General features: G+C 43.3%; 1 protein-coding gene across 2 annotated transcripts in view; it reads left to right on the plus strand.

The window, feature by feature from the left end:
* WASHC5 (WASH complex subunit 5) overlaps nucleotides 1-24,161 on the plus strand; it is a 62,032-nt gene that overhangs the window by 12,300 nt on the left and 25,571 nt on the right. For both annotated transcript variants that reach the window (XM_075582117.1, XM_075582114.1), the window contains exons 8-15: nucleotides 950-1,063; nucleotides 1,153-1,324; nucleotides 4,002-4,129; nucleotides 4,412-4,541; nucleotides 6,788-6,900; nucleotides 18,669-18,835; nucleotides 20,789-20,864; nucleotides 21,454-21,564. In XM_075582117.1, the coding sequence (XP_075438232.1) occupies nucleotides 950-1,063; nucleotides 1,153-1,324; nucleotides 4,002-4,129; nucleotides 4,412-4,541; nucleotides 6,788-6,900; nucleotides 18,669-18,835; nucleotides 20,789-20,864; nucleotides 21,454-21,564 (1,011 nt within the window). The remainder of the gene's footprint in view (nucleotides 1-949; nucleotides 1,064-1,152; nucleotides 1,325-4,001; nucleotides 4,130-4,411; nucleotides 4,542-6,787; nucleotides 6,901-18,668; nucleotides 18,836-20,788; nucleotides 20,865-21,453; nucleotides 21,565-24,161) is intronic.

A 24,161-nucleotide genomic window follows, 5' to 3' on the forward strand; every position in this document is an offset into this window, starting at 1 on the left:
AGCCGACACCAATCAGTGCTCCACAGTTATTCATGGTTGGTATCGGTGTCTAGAGACCAACGGTAGTGTGAACTGTAGAACCAGAGGCGGTCATCCCTGGTTACTGAGAGAGCATGGAATGGATCCTGGTCAGGCTGAATCGGCAGCACTCTGCACCTAGCAAGCTAGGAGCCCCCTGTAACCCCGTTCTGGTGAGTTATTGCTCTATTTGTGCCAGTGTCATTCCCTGTAGACTGAGGCCAGAATAGACCTCAGTTTATTTAATTCCTGCATTCTGCCGGGTGTTGTGTGATCCCATACAGTCTGGTCAACCCCGTATCATGACAATCCCGGCCGCCGACAGATTTCTCGGGGGCCCAGGATTAGTTACTTCCGGGACCTCTCCTCCCCCCCCCCCGTGTTGGTGGTATTGCAAGCCCTTCCGCAGCCTCCGGGCCCAGGACAGTTGCCCCTTCTGTCCCCACCCTTTCGGTGCCCCTGACCACACTGCACAGAGGGGGACGGAGCAGCTACATATTCACATTGGACCCCCGGGATCTATACCCCAGCCACACTTCCCGATGAGCGATATTGTCCTTCATTCTGTATGTGGGTGATTAGGCTTTTTTTTTTTTTCTCTATCTTTCTATTAAAGAATTTACAGCACTTTGAAGCCTGGTGTGGTTCTCTTGGGTCTTTTTTTTAAAAAAATTTAAGAAACGAGGAACTTTTTCTTTTGATTGAATTGTTTTTTATTTATTATTACGGGAATGCAATTTGTGCAATTGGCTTTTTGTAGGATCTACCTCCCTTGTTTACTCTTCTGTGTTGACGGTTCACGGATTGTGTAATTAATATGGTTATGTCCTGTAGCACAAATTGGGGACAATTTATTTAAATCGGTATGGCATGTTGGTAGCGGTCCCATCAGAATTGGGTTCCAGTTCTTTTTTTGGTGTTCTTCCTCTAGGTTATCAGCATTTATATGGGGATCACGGTCAATCTGATGGAGGCGTGGGAGCCATACAGGGCTGCGAAGACTGCACTGAATTACACACTGGATCTACCCAACATTAAGGAGCAGGTATATTGTACATTATCTGGCTGCAGCGTCTGCGCCCTCCTTGTGTTATGAAAAGCGAAGACATGATAGCTGTTCTTTTCCCTGAGCAGGCAAGCAGGTATGCGACTATCATTGAGCGCCTGCACCCTCAGGTCCAGCAGGTCCTGAAGGAGGGCTTCCTGAGAGAGGAGTTTGTGCTGGACAACATTCCCAAGCTGCTGAACTGCCTGCGGGACTGCAACGTCGCCATACGTTGGCTGATGCTCCACACTGCAGACTCAAGTAAGGCTGTGAACTAAGTGCCATGGGAGAGATCTGCGTAATGTGCATTGTGATGTTCAGTGGAGTCTTGAAACTGCTGCGATTTGATTGTCAGTGAGCAATCTAGGGTGTGGTTTCTGGACCTTTAATGGACACGCCGGGCACAATATTATTATGGGAAACAACGTTTGTGTTCTGAAGAGTACATTTTTCCTTTCTCTTCCTGTCATTTCGGTTCATCGGGGAAAGTGTTATCCTGTTTCCTGTAGAGATCAGCGCTAGAAACTCCCAAGCGCTCGGTTTTTATGTGCTTGCCATTGACGCAAATTAAAACCGTTACATTACATCCTTTTGGGTCTGAGAGGTTCTTCCTGTCGGAGCCTCTATCCCTTTCGTGGTGCAATGTGTTTCTGGCCCCCTGTGCCAGTGAAAGGGTTAATGTTGAGCCGCTCCTACAATATATTGTTGAGACATTGGAAATCAGACACTGCTTAGATATATTCTGCACTTATATATTTTTGTCTCCATAGAAAAGTTACAAAACATATTTCTTCTCTAGATGGCTAAAAAGGGTTCTCTTGGGAAAGGAGATGGAAGCCATTGATGGATAATATGGCAGATAATGGCATGCTTGTCTGTTCAGTGTCTCCTCTATGCGCAGACCATAGTGTTCTTGTCAGTGGACCAGTGAGGGGTTGTGGGTGGAGGGGTGCATGCTTTGTCTGTGGAAAACAAGGCAGATGCTCTTTTGTTTTACGTTCTGATAATCACAATTCCGAGAGGCATAGATAAATCAGGTCAGATATCGCTGGAGAGCAATACACCTTCAAACAACTGTCTAAATGCCTCACATTGCTGGTGGTGTACGGTGGGCTTGTATGAGTTACTGTGCCTGTATTTAATACCATCTCTCTTCACGTCCACCATCTTGGATTTGGGCTGTTTCACCATGACGTCACCATGTGACGCACAGGATTCCTATTGGTCTGACATTGACATTACTGGTGCATTAAAGCAGGTTCCTGTAAATCTCCAATAGCAGCAGGGATATAGTAAATAGTCTGTAGCTAATTTTTAGCATTAGGACTGTAAGAAGCTGAAATGGGAAACAGTTTCTATACACTTATTTGTATGTCATTCAGTTTACGTAATTGATGTCACTCTGTACCCCCATTTTACCGCGCTGCGGAATATGTTGGCACTTAACAAATAAACGATAATAATAATATAAACGGACTGCACAACAAAGCCTATTCATAACACAGTGTAACATTGAGGCACAGTTCTGCCCTACACTGCGGGCAGAGCTGTGCACGGGCGGCCAGAAGCTCCGTGCTGAGGCTGCTTCTCTGCTCTGTCTTGCAGAGGGGGCGGGGCTTCTCTCTGCACACAGACATGCCCTCCTTCTCTTGCTGTCTGTTTCCCGCCCCAGCTTTCAGCAGCATGGGGGATCGGAGCATGCCCACCCCCCCCCCAGGTGAAAGTGTGTGATTTACGATTATGATTGAGTGTGTGTTGTGATGGTGTGTGTTGGTTGTGATTGATTGTGTGTGCGTGTGTTGTGGTTTTGTGTGTGTTGTGATTGTGTGTGTTATGATTGAATACAGTGGTGTGCAAACTGGGGGGGCAAGGGGGCAGAAGATTATTTAGGGGGCGCAGGCGGCATGCGGCGAAACCTGGGTGCGCGGGCTGGCAGACGCTGTGCGCGGGAGGGCGAAAAAGTTGTGCGCGGGCGGGCAGCCAAAGATGTGAGCGGGCGGCTGAACAGGATAGTGCAATTGGCGGCCACGTGATGGTGTGTGTGTGTGTGTGTGTGTGTGTGTGTGTGTGTGCGTGTGCGCGCACGGGCTTCCGAGGTACGGGGAGGAGCACGCCCGAGCGCTGTGATGTCAAACGCCCCCCCTTCCGGTGTCTGCCCTGCAATAGCGCTGTGTTCCTGCTCCCCTCTGCTGGCAACCTGCTTTGCTGCGATCTTCTGCAAGTGAAAGGGTCGGCTGCCACTATATCAATCATACTATGAATGTACAGAAATAATGTAAAAAAAACAGTGAAAACACGTTGAAAACGAAAAAAATAAAAATACTGTAGGTAGTAGTTTGAATGACACTGGGAATAGCAAGACAAAGAGCAGGGAGGGGAAGGAAGAAAAAAATGGGGGGGGGAGAGAGGGAAGGGAGGTAGCAAAGAAGTGGATGAATGCCCCCCAAAAGTATTGCCTTTGTGCACGTGCGCTTGGGGAGACAAACAAAATTGACTTTGAAGCGCGCTCAGCAGTAGTCAATGCACACACACACAAAAATAGCCCCCCTTCCCGCTCGTGCTTGCAAAATTATGCGGGACACCCTGTGCTCATGCTTGGAGAGTTGGTGATCACCGCTCTCAGCGGCAGCGTGGACGCAGCCTAATTTTGCAAGCGCGAGCTGTTAAAATATGTAAGTATTTAGACATATTTGTATTTACATTGTATACCGTTTAATAAAGGTTATTTTTTTTCATGTGATTTTGATTACATAAGGCAGGGGGGGCCGAGAAAATTTTATGGATGAAAGGGGGGCTTGGCATAAAAAGTTTGCTCATCCCTGGCCCATGCTAATGTGATTAGACTCCTTCCAATGCTCATAGGTACCTTACGGCAGAAGACTTCTTGGTAACTATGCCCCTATGTCCGCTGGTGATCAATAACTTGTGTTTCTTTTAGCCTATGACCCAAACAACAAACGTCTCCGTCAAGTGAAAGACCAAATTCTGACCGACTCCAAGTACAACGCCAAGGTTTTGTTCCAGCTGCTCCTGGACACTGCCCAGTTTGAGTTCATTTTAAAGGAGGTACTGGAACACCGCTGATTTTAATTATGTTTTATCTATTAAAGGCCAACTGGTTTGAAAAAAAGTTCGCGGGTAACAAGACATACAGGAGCGAGTCCATCCAGTTTAACCCGTTATGTCCATTAACCCCTTCTAGAACTCGTAGTCCCCCAAAAAGGAAGCTCCATTTACATTCAGATTGTTGGCAGAACTCTGAGAGAGGCACAGCCACTAGAATGGCACCGTCTTAATGCGCAGTCCTGAGGGGGCATGTTTAATAGGAATATTACTGCTGTGTTTCAGATGTTCAAGCAGATGTTGTCTGAAAAGCAAAGCAAGTGGGAAAGCTATAGGAAGGAAGGGTCCGAACGAATGACCGAGCTCGCAGACGTCTTCTCGGGAGTCAAGCCTCTCACCAGGGTGGAGAAAAATGGTATGAAAGCTGTGCATGCGTGTGCTAAGTAATAAAACCTGTACATACTAAAAAAAATCAAACTATACAGTCAAAGGCTTTTAACAACTGGATGCTCAGTCACCATCCTAGGGACATTTGGCCAACATCAGTGAGAAAGAGGGGTTCCCGTGCATTTTAGTTGTCATTTGAATGAACCCTTTGGGCCCATTTTTCAGGGATCTCCATTTATTATATTCAGGGGGAGTGCAGCCATTCTTGTCCTGAAAGGGGTTCCTTCAATGTCAAAGTCTGGCCTGTGTTGTCCCCAGCTAGTAATAACTGCACACATGCAATACACTGCACACGTACAATTTAATGAAAACAAGCATCAATAATCAGCTGGTGCTTGAGTATACTGAGTACTGTAGGTCTGCCACAACTTCTAAACATAAACACTCAAAAAGAAAATAATACAATGTAGAAGACAGAAGCAATACAGGCATAACCCGCATTAACGTACGCAATGGGACCGGAGCATGTATGTAAAACGAAAATGTACTTAAAGTGAAGCACTCCCTTTTCCCCACTTATCGATGCTTGTACTGTACTGCAATCGTCATACACGTGCATAACTGATGTAAATAACGCATGTGTAACAGGCTCTATAGTCTCCCCGCTTGCACACAGCTTCGGTACAGGTAGGGAGCCGGTATTGCTGTTCAGGACGTGCTGACAGGCGCATGCGTGAGCTCCCGTTTGCCTATTGAGCGAGATGTACTTACTCGCGAGTGTACTTAAAGTGAGTGTCCTTAAACCGGGGTATGTCTGTACTTGTTCAGGTATTTTACTCAAAACATGTTCATACAGAGAGAACAGCATCATTATGTTTGGGGGCAGCAGCCCCATGGTCACCGAGGGAGATCCGACGAATGGGTTGCTGGCCGAAATGTAATTGTCCTGTTCTCGCTGTATCCACCTGCTTTGAGTAAAATACCTTAGCAAGGATTGCTTCTGTGCTACATGCAATTGTTTTCTTGTTGAGTGTCCAATTAGTTTCCTGAAATAACGTAAAACACTTATTTTGAATCATTGACAAAAAAAAAACAGGACAAAAACGTTGGTTAAAACAGCCAAAATGCCCTAAAACTCGGGCGTGATTCTTATTGTACATGTAATGCCGCAGGCATACGCTTATAGGTGGTCCATGTTAAAATGGATTTGAAATAGGTGACGTTTGCTCATTTGGATCTTCTTACCCAGAATCCCTGGCTCCAGTGGAAGCACTTGATGCTAGGAAATAATGGGGGAAAGCCGTGTTGCAGACCTGTCTGAGACATATGAATGTGCTAACGAGTGATATTTCATCCATTTTACATGGTAACATACAGATGTAACTGCAGCAAAAACAGAAATAAAGGCAATTGAAACTCTACATCAGCGCTCCCAAATCCGGCCTGCAACGTGCTTTGTAATGTCCCTTAGACTGTCTAATTTTATTGCAGTTGTTAAGACAGATAAGTTCAGTATTTCACACCGCAAGTCAATTTTCAGCCAAGTTTAATATATTTGGTATTCATGTATAAAGGCTCACAAAATGGAAGTATAACAAAAAAGTCAGTCTTTTTAAATGCACCTTGAGTTTAATTTTTTTTTTCCCACGATGCTTCATACCTTGAAATTTTCTGAAGTTACTCTCTTGCGTTCTATGTTATTGTATAAGTTTCTCAAAAGAAATGGATCAATTAGTCCGAGTTTTCATCCCTAGCAGTAAATCATAGCTGTCGTAATTTGTTAGAAACATTTTTATCAAATCACATTCCTGGGGGGGGGGGGGGGTGTTCCAGACAAAAGCAGTGAAAATGTTAATCACCGCAAAAGTAGTTCCACAATGTGTAGTTTGCTTATGGCCATTCACTTAGATGTTCATTCGGTTATTTGTTAACTTCTAAATATATCGAATAAGGAGAAAAACATTAAAATTATAGAACAGCATAGGCTCTTAAAGAGAGATTGTGAACAGATATGTTGATGAATTTTAATCCCTATAAGACGAGCACATGAAATAAAATGTCTCAATTTGTAGAGTTGGATAACACACATAAGCAGAAAAAGAAACAACGTTCTTTATTAAACGAAGCAGCAGCCATGTTGTTCACATACTTGAAAAACATAAACGAGCAGATGTCTCCAGATTACTACAATGTAGAAGTTGACTTTTTTTTTTCTTCTTCTTCTTCTCTGCAATTGACCTATTGTCTAACATGCCCTTGTGTTGTGCCCCTCAGAAAACCTGCAGGCCTGGTTCAGGGAGATTTCTAAACAAATCGAGTCTTTAAGTTACGATGACTCTACTGCAGCGGGGAGAAAAACTGTTCAGCTCATACAGGCACTAGAAGAGGTACGGTGTAATGTCACTAATGTCATTTATTCTTCTACTTTATGGTCACTGTGTCTTCAGAATCCCGATGTTACTCTCATTTGGTAAACCTTGTCTACTGTAGTTCTATGCCATTTATTTGAATCTTTGCTGACTTGACACGTGTCGAATATCACCTTTTTGGTCTTGCTGAGATTCAAATGGAGGTCCACATTCTTACTGGCTTCAGCGAGGTCTCCAATTTGTTGCTGTAACTCTTTTCGCAAAAATAACAATATCATAGCTGACTGAAATATTCACCGTTGATTTTTTTTTTTTTTAATTCCTTTTCTTTGCAATTGAGTGTCTTGATGATATTTTCAAGTGGTATAGTAAAATGCTTTAGTGACCTGCTGTCTCCCTGTATCACTCCCTTGGTGATCCTTATTCTGTTTGTACTGTATCTTCATGTAATCTAATGGTTGATGTGACATTGTCGTAAATGTTGTGTAATAGCAACGTACGCTTCTTCAACATTTTGTCTTAATGCATCTAAGACTACTGAGGTGTAGACAGAACCAAATGCTTTTTTGTAATCAAAGAATCCCAAGCTGAGTGGTGGTAAATCGTATTCATTACACCTTTTCAACTCCTCCCTCTACTCTGGTACCTTTCACTCCTTCTTCAAACATGCAACAGTTATACCTTTACTCAAAACAGTAAGCTTGACGCTACCTATATTTCTAACTATTGTCCTGTCTCCCTCCTGCCTTTTGCTTCTAAACTCCTTGAACACATTGTATTCTCCTGCTTGCTCCATTTTCGCACCTTCTATTCTCTAATAGACCTTCTACAATCTGGCTTCTGCACTGCTCACACCACTGAAACAGCCCTCCCTAAAATAACTAATGACCTCCATGCTGCCAAAGACAAAGGGCACTACACTCTGCTCATAGTGCTCGACCTCTTTGCAGGCTTTGATACTGTGGACCACCCTCTTCTCCTTCACATTCTCCATGCTCCCATCGTTCTTTCAGTGTCTCGTTTGCCAGCCCATGGGGTCTATCCTGGGACTTCTTCTCTTTTCTCTTTACACTCTCTAGGTGAACTTATCACATCTCTTGGGTTAAAATATCACCTCTATGCTGACACACAAATTTACTTTTCAACCCCTGACCTTACACCTGCTGTACAGACCAAAGTTTCTTAATGTCTCTCCGTTCTATAATCCCAGATGGCCCTCCGCCGACTCAAATTTAACATGGCAAAAACTGAGCTCTTCATACTTCCTCCCAAGCCTGGCCCTACTATCCCCTTCTACATTACTGTTGGCAGTACTATCATACACCCAGTATCACAAGCACGCTGCCTAGAGGTCACATTAGACTCCTCCCTCACATTCTCCTCTCACATTCACAATCTAGCTAAAACCTGTAGTTTTTTCCTATATAACATTGCAAAGATTTCCTTTTGTTGCTTTACTGCTAAACCCCTAACACAGGTCTTAATTCTCTTCCGTCTCGACTATTGTAACCTTCTACTGTCCGGCCTTCCTGCTCTTCCCTGTCTCCCCTACAATCTATCCTAAACACTGCTAATAGAATCACATTACTCTCTCCTAAATCTGTCAGCGTCTCTGCTGCAGAAATCCTTCTCCTTGCTTCCTATCAAATCCCATATTGCACACAAAATTCCCGCCTCACTTTTTTTTTTTTTTTTTAACTTTCATTTTTATTGGGTTTTGGGTATATAGTATACAGTTACATCATACGTGCCGTAAAAAACACTTCTGGACATACAACATCTAAACCGACATGGGGAGGGAAAGACAAGAAGGTCAGGAATTGGGGTGGGAGGGGGTTTGGAGGAGGTGCTGCCGAGACTCTCCTAATATATGCAGATGGTCTGAGATCGCCCCCTACTTAAACTCCGTTGCCCTGGATAAGGGGAGTGCCTGCCCTCTTCTGCGTCCACACGGTGGGGGGGGGGTAAGCCCTATCGTATCCCAGTCCTTCGGTCCTCCTCCCTCTCTGCCCATCAGAGGAGAACTCACCTGATCCTATCAGAGCCAAATGGTGGCATTGCTCACCCCCTGGATATCTGTCTGTGCCAACCAGGGCAACCAGACCGTTTGGAAATTTGGGCCAGTGTCGTTGACCAAACTCGTCAACTTTTCCATCTGGCAAACAAACCAAATCCTGTTCCGAATTTTACCTATTGATGGAGTTGCGTTTTTGTCACGGGAGACTCCTGTGGCGGGTAGGATCTCGGTGGCCGGAACAGCACGAGCGTAGTAGGGGTCACAAGCAGAGGTCCGAGGCAGGCGGCAGGCAGCGAAGTCAGGTACAAGCAGGGGTCCGAGGCAGGCGGCAGGCAGCGAAGTTAGGTACAAGCAGAGGTCGGCAACGAGGAGACTGGAACAGGACAGGCGGGGCAGGACAGGGACTAAGAACAGGGAGCAGGGACTGAGACCGGGGAGCAGGAATAACCAGGGACAAGCCAGATTACTAGCAAGGACCTTTACTGTGAGCAGACTACAATACAGGTACAGGTACAGGAAACAGGTCAGGATCAAAGACAGGCATGAGCATACTGTAGGAGTCTGACTAGCAAGCAAAAGGCAAAAGCAACAGACAGGAAGCAAGCTATAAAGGACAGAGACAGGAGCAACAAGAAGACAGACAGACAGAGGAACCAAGAGCCAACAGAAGACAGCAGCACACCCAGTGGACAAGGAAGCTATGGCTAGGCAGGAGGTCTAGGCAATCCTGACATTACTCCCCCCTCTCAAGAGCGTTCTCCGGACGATCCTCCAGGCTCTTCCCGGAGGCCTTGATGAAATGGCGACTCAAGGTGACCCACCTCTGGTGGCTTGTCAGTGGGCAGAGGGTACTCCACAGGTACATTTGGTGCAGCAAGGAACCTCCAAATGGGTGCGTTCAACCCAAAAGCAGGGGCAGAGAAGCCAGTAGATCCTCCTGACAACCCTCCTGGTTTAGCAAGGTGTCCCTGATGGAAGGCCGACTCACGGTGGCCTTCGGACAACACTCCAAGTTTTGCAGGAACATAGGGATCAGCAACAACTCCGGACAACCTTCCAGGCTCTTCAGGGAAATCTTGATGGAAGGCCAACTTAATGTGTACGTCAAGTGCTGATGGGAAATCTGTGAGAGGTGCATTTATCCTTATCGCAAGAGCGTTGGCATCAGCATCAAGAATATTAGGCATAGCAAGGAACTTCACCAGGGATCCGTCTAACGTCATAGCAGGGGCATCGGACACAGATACATCAGGCTCTTCACATGCGGCAGAGGGGACATATTCACTTTCCGTGGTCTCTTTTTGTGACTGCCGTTTTGTGGTATCACCTAAAGTCTCATTAAGACCAGCTATTTGATTTTTCAGCTCTTGAAGCTGTCCTTCTGCACTTCTTTTCCCACTCAATGCAGTTGTCAGTTCGGCTTCTTTGGAGTTGAGTCGCGACTCCATATCTCCCAGCTGACTCAGAGTAAAGCTTAAATATGTTTCATCTTCTTCATTTCTGATCTGCAGCTGCCGGTACTCCTTCCGGGCATTGTCCAGCTCCAGCTGCAGCCGGACCTTATCACGGGCTGTGTGGTCCAATAATTTGCAGGCATCGGCCATTTTGACCTCATAGCGCTGTGTCAGGCCAGCCACTTGACAGACGGAAACCTTCTCTCTCTCCTCCTTTTTGGCAAGCTGTGTCTTGAGCTCAGCGATCTGCGCCTGCAGCGCTGTGAGCTGCTGAGATGTGTGTTCAGCTGCTAGCTTTAGCTCTTCCTCCAGCGAGGCTCTGGTTATGCTCAGTGTGGCCTTCAGCTCCTCATGCTGTTCTTTGGGGACACACTGGGTACTCAAATAATCTTGCATCATACTTATTTTGTAGGCAGTCTGGAAACTTTCTTCCTGCAGAACTCGCTGCTTTTCTTCAGCATTTACCCATTTCTCTTTAGTGTCCTGCAGATGTGTACGCAGTTCTCGCAGCTGACTCTGCAGCATATTTTCTGCTTGTGTGCGCCGCTCCAGGGAGACACGTTCTTCTTGCAGCACTCTCTCTGCATTCTGCAGTGCTATCTGCACGTCTAACTTTTCCTGAGCCAACTGTTTCTTCTCCTCTCCTAATTCATGGAGCTTCTTATCTCCTTCACTGACTTGGACATAGAGATTCTTGCACTCCTGGGTTACCATTTCAAAACTGCTATTTAACCCTTCGAAGATCTCTCTCAAAGAACGTAGTTCTGTGTTGAAGTGGCAATTCTTCTCCTCAGAGGCTTCCAATTTTGTGCCAACTTGAGCCATGAAACTCTGGTACTGCGCATTATCAGCATAGGCCTTCTCCAGCTTACTTGACAGGATTACCCTGTCCCTCTCCAACTGCTCTCTTTCTTTCTCCTGGAGAACACACTTAGCAATTGCTGAAGATAGACAGCTTTGTAGTGCAGTCTTGGCCTCTTGCTCCTTATCTAAACGTTCATAAAGACAATCAATCGCTTTCTGTGCAGCTTGCAGCGTCTGAGTAGGGGCATCTTTCTTTTCTTCCACTATTCTTGGGATACGTCTGTGAGTTGCCTTAAGCTGCAGCATATCTCTTTCATCAAATGCAGACTCTGAGGTTAAATTTTCATTCTTAATTCCTTCTGCAACTTCCACAGTAATGCCTCCCTTCTTTTTCTTCTTCCTTGCTTTGAGAAGTTCTGAAGAATCAGTGGTACTGTGTTCACATTTACTGCTCAAGACTGTTTGAGTGGGAGCCATAATTAAACCACACTTCCTAAGACACCAGTAAAGAGGAAATGTGTTTTTAAAGCAGAAGCATTAGAATGAACAACAGGAATATTAGACACAGAGAGACACAAGATAGGAGAGCTGACCCTTTGAGACTTTAACATCAGTCACCGAGATTATAAATGCAAGGAAAAAACATAGACAGAGAAACCTGCAGTTATATCTGAATCTTTTAGGCATAAGGCGTAGGGATATCATACAGACAGAGAAAACCTGCAGTTACATCTAAATCTTTATGCATCAGGCGTAGGGATATCATATAGACAAAGAAAACCTGCAGTTACATCTAAATCTTTATGCATCAGGCGTAGGGATATCATATAGACAAAGAAAACCTGCAGTTACATCTAAATCTTTATGCGTCAGGCGTAGGGATATCATAAGTTGCAGAGAAACAAACTTTAGGGGAACTTGCAGGTAAACCTGAAACCTTAGAACCAATCATATGAAAAACTATAGATGCAAGAAAATCAAAGCATGTAGCAACAAAATAATGGGAGCACTTTTGTCTTTTGAAATGAAGACCCTGTGAACAGCAGTAAATCAAGGTAACCGTCTTAAATAGAAATGTGAGTCTGAAAATCTGCAGTGGCCCACCCACAATGCAGAGACAATTCTTGTCCAGGTAATGAAAGTCTGAAAATGGCAAAAACAGGTACTGCAGGGAGGGTTTTTTTTTTTTTTTTTTGTTTTTTTTTTTGTAAAAGGGAATTCTTCTCAGGGAGAAAGTGGCACAAAAAACCCTGCAGAAACCTTTGCAAAAATAAACATCTCAAAGAAAGCTGCAATAGTCGGTAGCAACAGTTCTAGTCTCAGAAAAAATGTTTTTTCGTTATGAACGCAATAATTCTTGCAGAACACTTAGCAGCAACAAAAAAAAAACCTTTCAAAATCCCAACTTGGATTTCCAAAAAAGAAACGAAAGTACTTATCTTCAACCATGCGGATGTGGTCTGCTGCAGCAGGCAGGAAAGGGTGCAGGCAGAAGAAGAATCTGTTCCAGCGAGATCCAGAAGTGGCCTTTTGCTTTCTGTCACGGGAGACTCCTGTGGCGGGTAGGATCTCGGTGGCCGGAACAGCACGAGCGTAGTAGGGGTCACAAGCAGAGGTCCGAGGCAGGCGGCAGGCAGCGAAGTCAGGTACAAGCAGGGGTCCGAGGCAGGCGGCAGGCAGCGAAGTTAGGTACAAGCAGAGGTCGGCAACGAGGAGACTGGAACAGGACAGGCGGGGCAGGACAGGGACTAAGAACAGGGAGCAGGGACTGAGACCGGGGAGCAGGAATAACCAGGGACAAGCCAGATTACTAGCAAGGACCTTTACTGTGAGCAGACTACAATACAGGTACAGGTACAGGAAACAGGTCAGGATCAAAGACAGGCATGAGCATACTGTAGGAGTCTGACTAGCAAGCAAAAGGCAAAAGCAACAGACAGGAAGCAAGCTATAAAGGACAGAGACAGGAGCAACAAGAAGACAGACAGACAGAGGAACCAAGAGCCAACAGAAGACAGCAGCACACCCAGTGGACAAGGAAGCTATGGCTAGGCAGGAGGTCTAGGCAATCCTGACAGTTTTGATTCCACAATGCTGCGGTCTCGCACCTCATAGCCGTTGCAAAATGTGCAATTAATTTGTTCCCCGCTCTTGACTTCCCTCCTCACTTTTAAGGCTATGCACTCTTCTGTTCCTCCTTACATCTCGGCCCTAAGTTCTCGCTATACGCCGTCCCGACTCTTGCGGTCTGCTCAAGGATGTCTTCTCTAAAGCCCAACCTTTCTCTCTCATTGCCCCACACCTCTGGAATACCATTACTCTCCACTTCTGACTAGCACCCTCTCTAGCCACTTTTAAGACCCATCTTAAAACACACACCTTTAACGAAGCATATGGTAGCTCCGTGCCTGATATTATACACCTCACACATTGACCATGGCCCCTTGCAGACGCACTTCCTAGAACCACCCTCCTACTGTCTCTGTACGTTCTTCCAACTTATCACTTAGATTGTAAGCTCTTCGTAGCAGGGACTTCTTTTTCCTAGTGTTATTTTTATGTCTGAAGCGCTTATTCCCATTATGTTATTTTATTATGTTGTGTATTACTACTGTAAAGCGCTATATAAATAAAGATATACATACATTACTTCGGAAAATCACTTCTTGTATGACTGGGATGTGGCCCATTGTCTTGTACTGCACCGACACACTTTATTCGAGCAAATACCCGGTATGTACCTGGCAGATACCTGGAATGCGCCGCTCCTCACCTCTGACAAGCCCCGTTGCATTTGCCTTCCCAGCCTGGGTTCATGCCTGGCTGATGGGCGGCTGATCTGTTAAATGATAATGATTAGGATTTAATAGGCTGCAATGCTTCGCGTGTCTACCAGATGGCATAAATTCATGAATTGTAATGCAGTATATATATATATATATACTGTGCAGTATTGCAGCCAGCGGAAATAAAATGCTTCAATCCCTGCTTGGAAAATACCTCAATGCACTCGGGCAGAAAACAGTCACAAACCTCAATACACCCGGGTATACCCGAATTCGTGGGACTAGCCAAGCTCGAATAAAGTGTGTCGCCAGTGTATCTAACATCTTGTAAGTAATTGGAAGTAGACTGCTTGGTCTGTAGTTTTTTAGGGCTGTCTTTGTCTCCTTTCTTGTGGCTAAGGATAACTGTGGCATTACTCCATTGCTCTGGAATTTTCCTGTTCTTCAAGCAACATGTATTGAGTTTTGCAAGGATTTTTTTCTACTTCTTACTCGACTTCTTTCAAGATTTCAGTTTTTATTCCATCGTCCCCGGGAGTCTATCCCATTCTTCACGTATTTTATAGCTTTTGCTAATTCTTCTGGAAGGATGCATGGTGCATCATTGGTGGCTTGTTCTCTGCTGGATTATGCTCTGTTTTATCTGTGTTCACCTGCAATTTCATGTAGAAGTCCTCAACTTTTATGATAAGTGCACTGTCTTTTTTTATTATTTATTATTGTTAATCCATCGTCTTGTTTGAGTGCAATGATTTGCTTCTTGATGACCATAAGTCGTTGCTTTGTCTTTAAGCTTTTGTTATCTTTAATAGTCTTCTTCGCCATATCACAGTTAAATGTTCTTATATCTTCAGTTATACGTGTGTGGATTGTCCTGGCACAGCTCTGCATATTAAATTCTTCTTCCTGTGTCTTGGGATTGCTTCATTTCTTGTTGTCATTGGATATTTCCTTGTCCTGTTTTTTTTTGTTGGCGATTCCACCAGGTTTTTTTTCTGCACTTTCAACTACAATCGTCATACTGTAAGTTCTTCATAGTCGCTCGTTAAAGTCTCCACGTGCATTTTGAGCAAGCTGAACCGATTTTTCATTTCTAGCTGAAACTCTCAGCTGTTGTCCTTCCCTCAAATCCTTATCTCACTGCTTCCATGTGGCAACGAGTGTTCAGGAAGATGTATAGTGGCATTTGTGCTGGTAGATTTAACCATACTATAAAAGCTTGAACAATATTCCAGACTAAAGTGGGAAAGGTGCTTTTCAACATGCAAGTAAAGCCTCAACCCCCAAATATGGAACACACCAAAAGGCAAAGGTCCTCATTCTCCAGAAGCTGGAATGTTCCTTTGCTTGACAGCGTTCAGGAAGAAGGTGTGAAGACATAGGCTGCTAAGACACCCATGAGGTTAAACAAAAGCTGTAAACCTGGCTACCTACAACTGCTGGACTTTCTGTAGTGAAGCAGCTTTTCAAGAAGTGTAAGACGAATTTGAAAAGATTAAATGGGATATTGTGGCTTTAGTGAAGTTAGAAGAAAAGATGAAGGCCTCATTGAGATCAAAAGCCAACAGCTCAACAGCAACATTCTTTCACAGAGGTACAGATAATGGAAGAATCAGTGGAGTAGGCTTCATCGTTACAAGGGAGCGGGACACCATGCACATGTAAAAGAGAGATCACAAAAATAGTACAGTACTGTATAGCACAAAAATGATAATCCTATGAAATTCTGCAAAGGTTATACTCACAAGCTGACAGTGAGTAAAGGCATTTCACACACAAAGTGTACACGAAAAGTAGTCCCACGTAGAGGGGCGTCTGGGGACCAGGATGGGATGGATAGGGTGCACTACAGCAGAGGACAAGAACACACCATAGCGCGAACTGTGCAACAATTTATACACCACCAATGAAGAGCTAACTGACTGTATTTAAGAGCAAGTGTAGGATAGGGTGCCAGATTCCTGACGAAACTAGATCTCTAGCGAAACGCGTTGAATCGAGGCAGATACCAATACACGTGGAGGGGAGACGCTGAGCTGTTCATTGCTTCTTGCGGCCGCAATTAGGAGCACCTGTGGCGGAGCGTCTCCATTCCAAACCTAATCGCAATTCCTGGAGAGGAAGGGGCGGTGAGATCATCATATGCCTGTACCTCTGATTCCTTATTGCCTAATAACTTCTTATACTTTGTAAGTGAGCACTTGTGAAGTGTTTTTTAATTAATTAAATTGTTGCACAGTTCGCGCTATGGTGTGTTCTTGTCCTCTGCTGTAGTGCACCCTATCCATCCCATCCTGGTCCCCAGACGCCCCTCTACGTGGGACTACTGTTCGTGTACACTTTATGTGTGAAATGCCTTTACTCACTGTCGGCTTGTGAGTATAACCTTTGCAGAATTTCATAGGATTATCATTTTTGTGCTATACAGTACTGTATTATTTTTGTGATCTCGCTTTTACATGTGCATGGTGTCCCGCTCCCTTGTCACCTCTACCCACTACGTCCCAGGGGAAACGAAGACTTTCCCATCTTGTCTAGGTTGAGTGGGTATCCTTTGTTTATTCATTTTAGTTTTATTATATATGTTTATTGCACTTTTTTGGGTTATTTTCTTGTAGTGAGCCCCGGTTACCAGAGGGTGTCACTATTTCACTGTTTTAATTTGGATTATTTCCTTGTGGCACTATCTCCTCTTGAGCGCCAACCCTGGTTATTTTCTTGCTTCATCGTTACAAGAGATGGAGAAACAGCATAGTGGAGTATGAAAGCTCATCAGAAAGATCAGCCAGAATCGTCATTAAGTTGACAAAGAAATAGAGGTTTCAAATAATCAAGTGTTTGCTCCAACATGAAGTCAGACAGTTAAGTGGAAGACTTCTACCATGAAATCAACCAACTTAACAACAAAGAAAATTGGCACCATGATCGTTATGTGAGGTTTCAATGCACAGATTGGTGCCCATTAAAAAGATGAAGTACTGTATCAGTTGGTACATATGGTTGTAGTATCAGGAATGGACGTGGGGACAGATTGGTAGAATTTGCAGAATGTGGAAACTTCTGCGGGACTAATTTCTTCTTCAAGAAGAATCAAAATAGAAAATGGACATGGAATGGAGTGAAGAATGAAATTTACTATCCTAACAAGAAACACGTCATTGAAGACTACACAGTCCTTAATAAGAACAGCAGGATGAAACAGACCTACCTGGATTAAAGAGTCTATGGGAACCTCAGCTATAAATACATGGCGTATCCCATATACTCATTTAAGCCTTGGGGTAAAAGTGTCCCCAATTTTATGATCTACAGTATCTGCATTCACATTTTAGTAGCACTTTTTCTAGATCCCCACCTCTAATTCCGAGGGACACCTGATCAATAGCAAATGCCCTCAAAACAGTGGGGTCCGAATTATGTTTAAGATGGAAATGTTTAGCTACTGATTGTCACGGTAGCTTATGACAAGATATAATGAACACCAAATATCTGGGTTGCACTGAACGAGGCTTAGATATAATAAAATATATTTATTCCTTAAAAAAGGTGAACACAACCATATAGTACAATTAACAGACAAGGTAACACTTACTTAGGGTTGGGAAATGGAGAAGTATCAGCTAGCAATTCTCCATCCATCCGGTGACATTCCAGGTGGAATCAGAAGCACAACTAAAAACTGTAGGGTTGGCACAGTTTATATACTTGTGTAACCCTATTCTTAACATTGAATACAGACTATTGGTGAACAATTATCTGTATCCAATCCCTAACGTGGAGACACAGATTAACCCATGCCCCCCAGCTAATTAGCTCATGTGTACTGGTACTCTATGGGTAACCCCATAATTAAATCAGGGGCGACGATCAGTTTACCAAATGAAGTATCTGCATTGTTTGTAGGTGTAGACATAACACTTAAAAACCACTCCACTTTGATGATCCTCCGCCCTCAGGTAACAATTAGACTGGCAGAGTTATTTGACCAATACTTGGCTCCTAGACTTTGGGTAAACAATCAGGGCAGTTAACTTTTTGATCACCGTGCTTAGGCTAATCAGCCGGCTGCCCTTCATGACCTATTAGCCTAGCAGATGGCATCTGCAAAGGAATCTCTGCAGGATTTTATCCCTGCCTTGGGAAACAACATTAAAGGTGAAACATGGGAACAGGGGAACATACATTTTCAAGGTATAACAAGGTGCAAACCACATCCCTGGACCGCAGTCCAGTTAACCCCTTGTCTCTCTGGTGAGGTCAGGGGATGGCCATATGGAGTGCAACCCCTTTAATAACGGGCCACCCCCTTTCTCCCTCTACACTGATGTCAATTTGCGTCCTGCGGCCAGATCACGGGAGGTGCTATGAATATTCCTGACATGTTCGTTCTAATATGTGGACACGTAGTTCCCTTGTCGTCATCCCGATATAGATCTGGTCGCAGGAGCAGATGACATGTAAACTACTACCTTAGATTTGCGGTTTAAAGATTTCCTGATGGTATAACTATGATTCTTAGCAGAAGCATAAAAATCCGTCCTGACTGACATGAATTTACATGCTGAACACACTTTACATGCAGAGAAACCATGTCTAGTAGCTTTTGAAAGAAAGTGTTATTATTTACATGCTTCCCATGTAAATGATCCAATTGTCTCTCTGTCTCTGTCTCTGTGTCTCTCTGTCTCTCTATCTCTCTCTCTCTGTCTCTCTCTCTCTGTGCAGGTCCAGGAGTTCCACCAGCTGGAAAGCAATCTGCAGGTGTGTCAGTTCCTGGCTGACACTCGTAGGTTCCTGCATCAGATGATTCGCACCATCAACATCAAAGAGGAAGTTCTAATCACCATGGAGATTGTAGGGGACCTCTCATACGCCTGGCAGCTCATTGATAGGTTAGATTCATTTCACTTGGGGTCTATATTCTTGCAGCGACTTTATTTTTAAACGGGATGGATCTAGTTTTAGATGCTGGTACAAAGTCCATGCCAGAAGTGCAGACTTGCGGGGGTTTGTTGAGGATGCAGCAGTGTCGGGGTCAAATAATTTGTGTGGGTCTTGAATACTCCAGCAAGGGGGTTCAGTACTTGCATCAGCCACTTATGTTCCATATGATTTGGGCCAAATTACTTAATGTGGCTTTGGCTCTTGCCATTTTATTTAGTTTTGTTGTTTAATAAATGCAGAAGTTTCTTACCTTTTTTTTAAGGTAATGTAATTATCTAAGGCAGCGGTGCGCAAACTTTTCACCCGCCCCCCCTGCATGTTGCCCCCCCCCCCCTCTTACCTTGGCTTCGGCGACTGATGCCGCGGGGTCATGTGACGACGCGTCGCTGGGAGCCAAGGTAAGTGAGTTACAGAGGCCTCGCACGGTCCCCCGGCATTTCATTTAAAGGCCATGGGGGAGAGCGCGGGACCTCTGTGACCGCTGTACCCCCCCGCCCCCCAGTTTGTGCACCCCTGATCTAAGATATCGATCAATCCGTTCTCACGTGATCGATCGGCAAAGATCCTGCATCCCAATATGGCTGCTTATTTCAAAAGAGGTAGTGCTGTGGGTTCCTAAATAGTCACTATTGCACCTCAAGGTAGCTTAATTCATTAAAATGGCCATAAAGAGTTAAAACACATTGTAGGAGTTGGAAGATAATGCTGCTTTTAATCTTCATCTGGATTTCCAAGACCTAAAGCTGTCTGGGAGTAGGTTTAGTGGCTATGCACTTCTTTAACCCAGCCTGTGCTGAATAGCTGTGTAATAGTGCAGGCATATGCTTATAGGGGGTTCACGTCAAAATGGATTTGAGGCAAAAGGTGACACTGAATGCTCATTTTCATGTCATTACCCAGAATCCCTGGCTGCAGTGGAAGCATTGTATACTAAGAGATAATGGGGAAAGACAGGGTTGTCTTGAGACATGCGAATGTACTCACAAGTTGTATTTTTTCATTTTCTGTACACAAGTCATACTTGAAAGCGATTATGTATAAAAGAATAATGTCACTAACCAGGCAGTAAGCAATTAAGTTTCCATAAAGTTTTATGTTATGGGATAATAATAACTCGGCTTCCTTCATTCAAACCTGTGCAAACATTATTGCAGAGTCTGACTGGCAGTTCCACATAGCAGGCAAAACTGTTTTCGTTTTTAACATAATCGGCTTCCTTGGAAAGGAAGTCGCGCTTTAATTTAAGATTTTAAAATAACAGTTGAAATTATTTGCGTGAAAACGAGTCCATTTCTATTTTCTTCGTGTCTACCCAAGCAAAAAAAGCCAAAGGAAGACGTTTCAATCGGCAATAGTCAGTGTGTACAACCGTGGGCAAGTAGTTATATCCCAAAAGAGATGAGGTGCAGATTATAAAGTACTCCTGGGCATTTGGTTGCTTTTGAGAGGTAAAAAGAAAATACTTCATCAATTGAGTAGTCTTGGGGTGCGCAAACTGGGGGTGAATTTTTTGGGGGGTCTCGGCGGTTACAGATGTCCCGAACTCTTCCCCAAAATAAATTAAATGCCGGTGCATGTGCGAGGCCTCTAACTCGCTTACCTTCTCTCCGACGGCTTCGGGTGACCCGTCACCATAGCAACGCGGCGTCAAATTACGCCATGACGTAATGGTGACGTCATTTGACGCCAGATGGTAGGGGCAGGGGGGGCGGCGCGAGCACTGGAGCCAAGCAGGCAGGGGGGACGCAGGGCCAAAAGTTTGTGCACCCCATGAGTACACCACTAATGTATTTCTAATTAACCCTACCTTTAACTATCACAATTAGACTAGAAAAAGACCATGGGATTTTGGGATCCTCAAAGCGTGTTTTAATATACATGTGTCATTTTATTATTTCTAGCTTCACATCAATTATGCAAGAGAGCATTCGGGCCAGTCCATCGATGGTCACTAAGCTGAGAGCCACATTCCTGAAGGTGAGCGGGTGTCGAGCAGATCATGCAATCAGATGTGTGGTGCTTTTATCCTGGTTACTTTCTTGTTTAACTATTGCACGTAACACCTGTATTATTAAATGGTATCTTGTCCTCTTAATGCTTTTCATCAGAAACAAAATTGCGCGTTAAGATATATTAAAAATGATTAGACCTTCAATGTCTTATAAATGGGATTTGAGTTTTGAAATCGAAATGCTTTTTATGTAAATGCATATTTTATTATTCTTTACCAATATCTCGGTATACAGGAAATAGTTGTGATATTTTTAATATCTGCTACTCTTCTTAGCGTGCATTATTGTTTAGTATCCGTGGATATTGCCACTTGTAATTTAATGAAAGAATGTACAGACGTTTGCCTGCATGTTTTGCTTGGACACTTCCTTACGCTATAACGCTATATGTACAGTATATTTAAACCTCAACACGTATTTAAAGACGGTGGAGATGACTAGTATAATGTTTTTGTCTGTACCTTACTGCACAATTTGAGAGCATCAGAAAAAGCTCTTACAATGTTGCAGTATTCTGTAGGAAACCCCAGCACTGTTCTTTTTTTGTTTTTAAGTTGGCGTCTGCCCTTGATTTGCCCTTGCTTCGTATAAATCAAGCTAACAGCCCTGACCTCCTCAGCGTATCACAGTACTACTCTGGAGAGTTGGTTTTTTATGTACGAAAGGTAAGAAACAAGTCCGCGTCTTCATGTCTTTAACTGCAGCTAACATTTCAGAAACCAAATCTACAATGCGCAGGATTCCTGTCTGGGCCAATCAATACTTCGGATGTTACATTTGCTGTTTTAAAGGGAAGTCATGTACAGTCAGGCCAACAGAAATCTGTAAGACTATGGAATAACCTCGGTACCCCATTTTCTGCCTCCGCAATCTCTCTCGTCACAATGACCACACTGAAATGTTATGGAATGCTCCCAACTACACCACAAAAAGGCAGATCATAAACTGAAACAAAAAACACATTTGGATTTTATCTGATGCTCTGGAGTTACATTTGGAAAGGACACAGCCAAGCAGTGTTACAGTAGTCAGCAACAATTGCAAACATTATTTTTGAGTGGAGTGTCGCTTATTTACTGCATTCACCTGAGCTGTCTAATGTTGTAAATATAAATCTTAAAGCAGCGATCTCTGCTACTTGTTATATACTGTATAATCTCCAGATCTTTTTTTTTTTTTTTTATAACAAAGGTTCCCCTTAAGCTAAACCGCGGCACACTCAAAGCTACAAAGATCCCCCAGCTTCTGAGATGTTTCATTTTGAAATTCCCACACAATAATTCTTGTGCAGTAGATCAAAATAAGGACAATGGAGTCGGCCTCACTCTGGCAGCCAATAGAAAGCTGTGACATTGTCACGAGATGAGATTGCAGCTTCTGATTGGATGACTCCACAGCCATCTTTGTTTTTCCTTGCAAATACTGGCGAAAGTCTAAATGTAAATATCTCCACAATTGGGGGGTCCACAGAGTGTGTGAGTTTTAGGCAAGATTGCAACTACAGTATGACTCAAACTTTACTTGACTCTTCATCTTGGATGTGCCATCATATGGCATCAGTAACACCTCATTATACTTCTTTCACATCATGGAATGGGGAAAATTATCTTGCCAGTTTTTGTATGAGCAGAAATAGAAGTATTGGAAGCATTGAGCGCAATGTCCACATTTAAAATGACCAACAAGTTTAATATCCGTCATCTTGCTAAAAAAAAAAAAATCATATGATGGTGTCACAAACGGCACACTTGTGAGTGCGTGACTTTTATATGTGACATCGGTTAATACACACAGCTATTTACTGGAGCTGATTCGCTAATCTCCCTGCAAGGTCCCAAAAATGAGTAATATCTCAATTCAATCTGTCACAAATATAACCTTCAATTGCTTCCACCACCAAGAATAAAGAAAAGTCTAGATGTCCTTGGTCCCCGTTTACTAAGAAAATTATGTCCGTAACATGCAAAAGTCAAGTTCAATTAGAGTCCAAAACAGTGCTTATAACATTTTAGATTTAATATACAAAAGTAGTACAGTGCTTAATTACAGAAAAAAGAATGTTACAATAAACATACAGTATTACTGTATGTATGCAGACTGTTTCATAGAATAACAGGGTAAAAACAGAAAATCGAAATACGTTACCACATAACATAATCAGATTTCTCAGAGAAGTCATGGATTTGGAAATTAGAGAATTCACGTGTCTTGTTGGCATCAAACACTCCTGTTAAATTCTAATTTTCTATCCCAAATGCATTGTTTTTATTCGAAAACTCCCTGCAATGGAAACTGAATAAGCCCATCTTCTGGGCATGTCCTTCACGCCCCCTCATCAATCTCTAATTAATTACATTTTTATAGCTTGGGGGAAAAAAGACGGTTTGCATTTAAAAATGCCTCCTCGGATAATATGCCTTATAACAATATCCCCGTAACTACTATAATATTGTGACCCACTTCATCCCGTTGGGGTGAGTTTGCCGCAGGCATAGAGATAATTCTTGATGGGGTTTAATTTTAAGTTTGAGAGAAATGCGAATATCTGACATTTGCACCCTCAGTCGTGGATTGTTTAGCATCATTTAATTTGTCAGATTGCAGATGTTACAAATATATATTTGTAATTCTAGTGAATCAGATCAAATCCACAATATTTTGTATTTAGTAATCTTACATAGACACGTAGAATGTTTTCCTAGCCACACCCTCTAGCCATTCCCCAGGTCACTTGAAGACAAAACTTTCCTAGGCAAGAGAAAGAAGCCCCTTTATGACTACCACTCGTCAATATGATGAATTGTAATGTTAAAATATACATTTTAATAGTACTGTATCTATATCGTAAAATAATATTGGACAAACTGAAAATACAAGCAAACACCAGGTATAAATAAAATATAATTAAAAAGGATAGACACTAGTGCTCACTGTGAACAACCGGACAGTTATTAAATTGATATGTCCTATTATGGATATTGCCATAGAGGGGTTCGATACCCCATTCTATGGTCACTGTGGTAAGTACCTGAGACTTTACCACTAAAGGGCGGAGCAAACTAGCTGAAGCCTACACACATTAATTAAAATAATATGTTGATGACTAAAACATATTTGAAGACATGTCTAAATTGCCTATACTGCTCCGGTTGTTCACAGTGAGCACTAGTGTCTATCCTATTTAATTATATTTTATTTATATGTGGTCTTTGTCCAATATTATTTTACGATATAGATACTATTAAAAGTTATATTTTAACAT

Source organism: Ascaphus truei, chromosome 2, assembly GCF_040206685.1.
Source record: "Ascaphus truei isolate aAscTru1 chromosome 2, aAscTru1.hap1, whole genome shotgun sequence".
In the NCBI taxonomy this organism is placed as follows: Eukaryota; Metazoa; Chordata; class Amphibia; order Anura; family Ascaphidae; genus Ascaphus; species Ascaphus truei.